Source organism: Squalius cephalus (assembly GCF_949319135.1).
Source record: "Squalius cephalus genome assembly, chromosome: 2".
NCBI lineage: Eukaryota > Metazoa > Chordata > Actinopteri > Cypriniformes > Leuciscidae > Squalius > Squalius cephalus.
The window spans coordinates 63580400-63585399 of NC_137123.1; the positions used below are offsets into that span (position 1 = coordinate 63580400).

The following is a 5000-nucleotide window of genomic DNA, read 5'->3' on the forward strand; positions in this document are numbered from 1 at the left end:
ACTGAGCGCCAGTGGGCGGGGCCTATGATGAGTGTGTGTGTGTGTGTGTGTGTGTGTGTTCTGCACAGGTGGGCGGTCGTGGGATCAAGGCGTCGTGGGCCGGTGGGAGACGCGGCAGAGAAGTGATGGACCGATTCTTTCCCATGATCCCACAGTTGCTGTCAGACCATGGGCTGTTTTACCTGGTGACCGTGTCAGATAATAATCCAGGTGTGTGTGTGTGTGTGTGTGTGTGTGTGATGATCAGACTCACATCAGTAGCTTCACTGATATCGGATTCCAGTCTGACTCCAGTCTGAAGTGAGTGTGAACAGGCGGGACAAAAAAACAGATATGGTCAAAAGATCGGATTTGTGCATTAAAGGTGCAGTGTGTAATATTTAGGAGGATCTGTTGACAGAAATGCAATATCGTATTCATAATGTTTAATGTTATGTGTTTATTAGCTTAGAATGAGGCATTTCTCTCTACACACACCGCGGCTTACATCCACATGTTTCTACGGTGGCCCTGAACGGACAAACGCGTTTCGTCACTATGTTGTTCTTCATGTAAAGAAGCGAACTAAAGTCAGCGGATAAAACACTGACACAATGATGAACGAGTCACAATAATATTCGCAATAACATATCGTTTTACTGAATAATTAAACATAATTTCTTAATTTCTCTTTGTAAAGAAACCTCATTGTTTAACTGGCGACTCTCTCCTGTCTCAGACGATGACATCACTTCCTGTCGGCCACCGTAACTTCTGTTGGGTGCAATTCACAACCTCACCACTAGATGCTGCTAAACTTACACACTGCACCTTTAATACATTATATTATTCTGTATATTTTCCAAATATACTGTTAAAATATTTAATATGTTAATCATTCATATATCCCTCTATGGCATGACTTTTTGTTTTTTGGGAAAAAAAATCTTTCACCCCATTTTTTGGGAGCTTGGGGGTCCTTGATAACATATCCATCATAAAATGTGCCCCCCCTCCACCCCTGAACCAGATATGGGTTTGTTGCCTCAGGGCAACACTGTGCTACGAGGGTACTAAAACTCAAAGGTTTTCTACATAAGTGGAATAAGGGAAAACAAGCAATATGTGCATTAGAAAATGATTTATTTTGACAAACATCAATCACAAATGGTTTTAACCTATCACAAACATCAAATAATCAACAAAAACAACTATTACTACTAATTACAACTAACACCCCCCATAACACTTTATGTATAAATTTTCATTTTCATATGAACATTTACACCAAACACTACACATACACATACATATGGGGGGTGTTAGTTGTAATTAGTAGTAATAGTTGTTTTTGTTGATTATTTGATGTTTGTGATTGTTTTTTTTTTATTGTTTTTTCTGTTTATGTAACGTAGGGTGCTTTCACACTTGCATTTTTGGTGCACACCTGGGTTCGATTGACATCAGAGTTTGGTTTGATTGGATGAAAAACTCACCCTTTCCGAACCATACCCCAGTCTGAATAAAAAGTGTGGTCTGGTGGACGTATGATTTAATAAAACTTTGTGTTTGTGTGTTCTCACTCCCTTTTCTGGCAAACGTGACTGACGCACTGCATACTTTGGGGTGGTGGGGGTGGTGGTGGTGGTGGTGGGGGGGGACTCTTAAGCAATTAAAATGTCTTTTCCGTTGCTTTTTTTGTTTGTTTTTTACAGTTAAAATTACAGGAAAAAAAATACAATCACAACTAACACCCCCCATATGTATGTGTAGTGTTTGGTGTAAATGTTCATATGAATATGAACATTTATACATAAAGTGTTATGGGGGGTGTTATTTTTGTTGATTATTTGATGTCTGTGATAGGTTGAAACCATTTGTGATTGATGTTTGTCAAAATAAACAAAAAAAAAAAAAACCTTCTAATGCACATATTGCTTGTTTTCCCTATTCCACCTATGTAGAAAACCTTTGAGTTTTAGTACCCTCGTAGCACAGTGTTGCCCTGAGGCAACGAACAAAAAAACACAGTTTTAGTATATAAATAAAAACAAAATAAATCTTTAAACAATCAAACATACTTCTTTACATACTGATGCACATGCATATATTTTTTAAAAAAACAATATTTTAACTTAAACATGTTAAAAAGTGATATTTATCTTACTAATTGGTGGCACTCTGTAGCATGTGGTTTTGCTTCATTAAAGCACAGCTCCACCCCCCCAAAAAAGGTCACACCCACTTCAGCCCCTCATTTCATTGAACAGACATGTCAGGTGATATTATATATATAAAAAATATATATTAAAAAATTAAAGGGGCGGTGTGAGGTCCAAAAATGTGGTTTGTTGCCTGAGGGCAACACCATGCCATAGAGGGATATGGGAACTATATATTTTTTTTCATAAGGGTCGGACACTCTCGGTGTCGTCCTGTTTTAATTTGATTTGATTTATTAGGTGAAAAATAGTGAAATACACTCATTTGTCAAAGAAAACACAATAAAGTTAAAAACTAGTTTCCATTGCGATCCCGTCGGCCACCGTAACTTCTGTTGGGTGCAGTTCACAACCTCACCACTAGATGCCGCTAGAAATCTCACTCTAAGTGTACGTGTGTGTGATCTGAACTGGTGTTGTGTGTGTTCTAGAGGAGATTGTGTGTCTGCTGGGTAAAGCTGGGCTGAATGGACACGTGTGTGTGAGCCGTCAGGCCGGGCGAGAGAGGCTCTCTATCCTGCGCTTCAGTAAAGGTGACGAGACGTCCTGAAGAGCAGAAGACTGTCCAGCACAGACGCTTCTACATGATTACTCCAGGAGTCCAGCTGACGTCCCGCGGCGAACTCTGTGACGAGGCGTTGGGCTGCGCTTGTGTTCCCGTAAACTACTGACACCAGACATTCATCCTCAGGGACTGATGTGATCATCGAGTCTGTCTGCGCTGAGTTTCAGTGTGTGTTTGAGTGTGTGTGTGTTTGTGTGTGTGTGTGTGTGTGTGTGTCAGACTCTCGGTGCTTCTGTTTCATTCCATCAGTTTCCCTCAGACTCGCTGTTTGTTCGCTAGCATGCGTTCGCTAGCATGCGTTCGCTAGCGAGGGTTAAACCGAGACTCACAGCTCATGCTTTCTCCCAGAATGCCTCTGGATATTAAACATGACTGTGTTTAAGTCTTGCTTGGGTTTTATTTTTTCCACAAAAAGGTCAATTTTACACATTAAACTGATAAAAGAATCAAACCTAAACATTCAAAATCTAAACTAAAAGAGAAAAAAGAATTTACTGATTTTTGTGCCGTCAAACCGCTTAATCGCTTCTGTTTATATAATATATGTCTGTCCACAAACTTTAAAGCATTTCTATATAGCTTTATTTTTATTTTAGTTTTAGTTTAAAAAAAAAAAAGTTTATCTCAAACTAATTAACTTAAAATTATTTTTATTAATTATTATTAATAATTATAATTATTATTATATATTTTTTTTAAGTATATCTAAAACTAAATAAAAACTAAATAAATAATTGTATAATTGAACTTTATTTCATTCCCTGAAAACATTAATAGTTTTAGTTAACAACAGGATTATCATTAACTATTTTTAATAACTACTTAACAACAATAAAAAACATAATTTTTAACTATTTTTTACAGAATTTTTTTTTTTAAATCATTGATCCAAACAAATGTCACCTAAAACAAAATGAAAATATTTTCTTTAAAAGGTGTTTTATTTCGTCTAGTTGCTGAGGCATCATCTCATTTTTGTTTAGTTTATGTTTTAGAACTAAAATAACTCAAATAAAATAAACTATCAATCAATGATACTAAAATAACCTTATTCAACAATAACAGAATATCTCCCAGAATGCATCTGAAGCCGATCAGGATATTAATCAGGACTGTTTTTAAGTCTTGCTTGCGTTTTCTTTTTTCCACAAAAGGTTCATTTCACACACAAAACTGAGAAAGAGTCGAACATAAACATTCAGAACATTTATTGCATCTGTTTATATAATAAATGTGTCTACAGACTTTTATTATGTGCTTTTATTTCTACAGTTTATAGCTTCATTTTTATTTCAAGTTTTTTTCCCCGGATTCCTGGTAAATTCAGTCAATATCCGGGAAAGAGTTCATTAGGGAGACTTTGATGAGCGTATTAAAAATGATCTTCATATGGGCTTGAGTGTGAATTAATGACAAATATAATTTGGGGTTGAACAAATTTTAATGCTAATCTCAACAAATGTAAACAATACAACTTTTAATTTTTGAAATAAAAAATGCAAAATCTATTAATAAATGCTGCAGAATACCGTTAATTGTCAGCTCATGTTAACTAATGTAGTTAAATAATAGAATTAATTTCATAAGGGATTGGAACAACAATTTTTATTTGAACTCTTTAATCCTAATTTCAACGTAAACACAACTTTTGACTTTTAAACATTAGTAAGTGGTAATAAGCATTAATTAACGCTGTGGTATTTCGTGTTAACTGAAGCATTAATATTGACTTTATTATGTTTCTTTTTGTTGTTCTCTGAATGATTTGGAAACTCATCATTTAACATCATAAATGCGTTTGCGAAATAATAAATGTTCCAATTCAGACAAAAAATGCAGATTATTTTTATTTAAAAAAAAAACAAGAGTACAGATCAAATATACAACAGTTCAGCCATCGCATGATTCACATCCTCACACTCGTTAGATAAAGATTGTGTTGAAATGAAAGGCACGGCGTGTCAAAGGTCATCAGTCTCGCTCGTGTAAAGGCCGCAGGTTAAACGCCGTTCCTCTGGGTCACACGCGGCCAGCAGGGGGCGCTCTAGCTCAACGTGTGGAGAGAAGCACATCACAACAGCTCTCAGATCAGCTGCGCTTTCCAGAGAGAGAGAGAGACATATACAGATACAGAGAGAGAGAGAGAGAGAAAGAGAGAGAGACATATACAGATACAGAGAGAGAGAGAGAGAGAAAGAGAGAGAGACATATACAGATACAGAGAGAGAGAGAGA

At 36.3% G+C, this 5000-nt stretch overlaps 2 protein-coding genes across 2 annotated transcripts in view; one reads left to right on the forward strand and one right to left on the reverse strand.

The window, feature by feature from the left end:
* hemk2 (HemK methyltransferase 2, ETF1 glutamine and histone H4 lysine) overlaps positions 1 to 3240 on the forward strand; it is a 7510-nt gene extending 4270 nt beyond the window's left edge. The window contains exons 6-7 of the mRNA XM_079863089.1: positions 69 to 210; positions 2633 to 3240. Coding sequence (XP_079719215.1) covers positions 69 to 210; positions 2633 to 2751 — 261 coding nt within the window. The 3' untranslated portion in view covers positions 2752 to 3240. The remainder of the gene's footprint in view (positions 1 to 68; positions 211 to 2632) is intronic.
* Positions 3241 to 4986: 1746 nt separating this feature from the next.
* The window catches only part of jam2a (junctional adhesion molecule 2a), a 21643-nt gene continuing 21629 nt past the window's right edge, over positions 4987 to 5000 (reverse strand). The window contains 1 exon segment of the mRNA XM_079864016.1: positions 4987 to 5000. This exon segment is cut by the window's right edge and continues 163 nt beyond it. The gene's annotated coding sequence lies outside the window, so the exon portion shown is untranslated.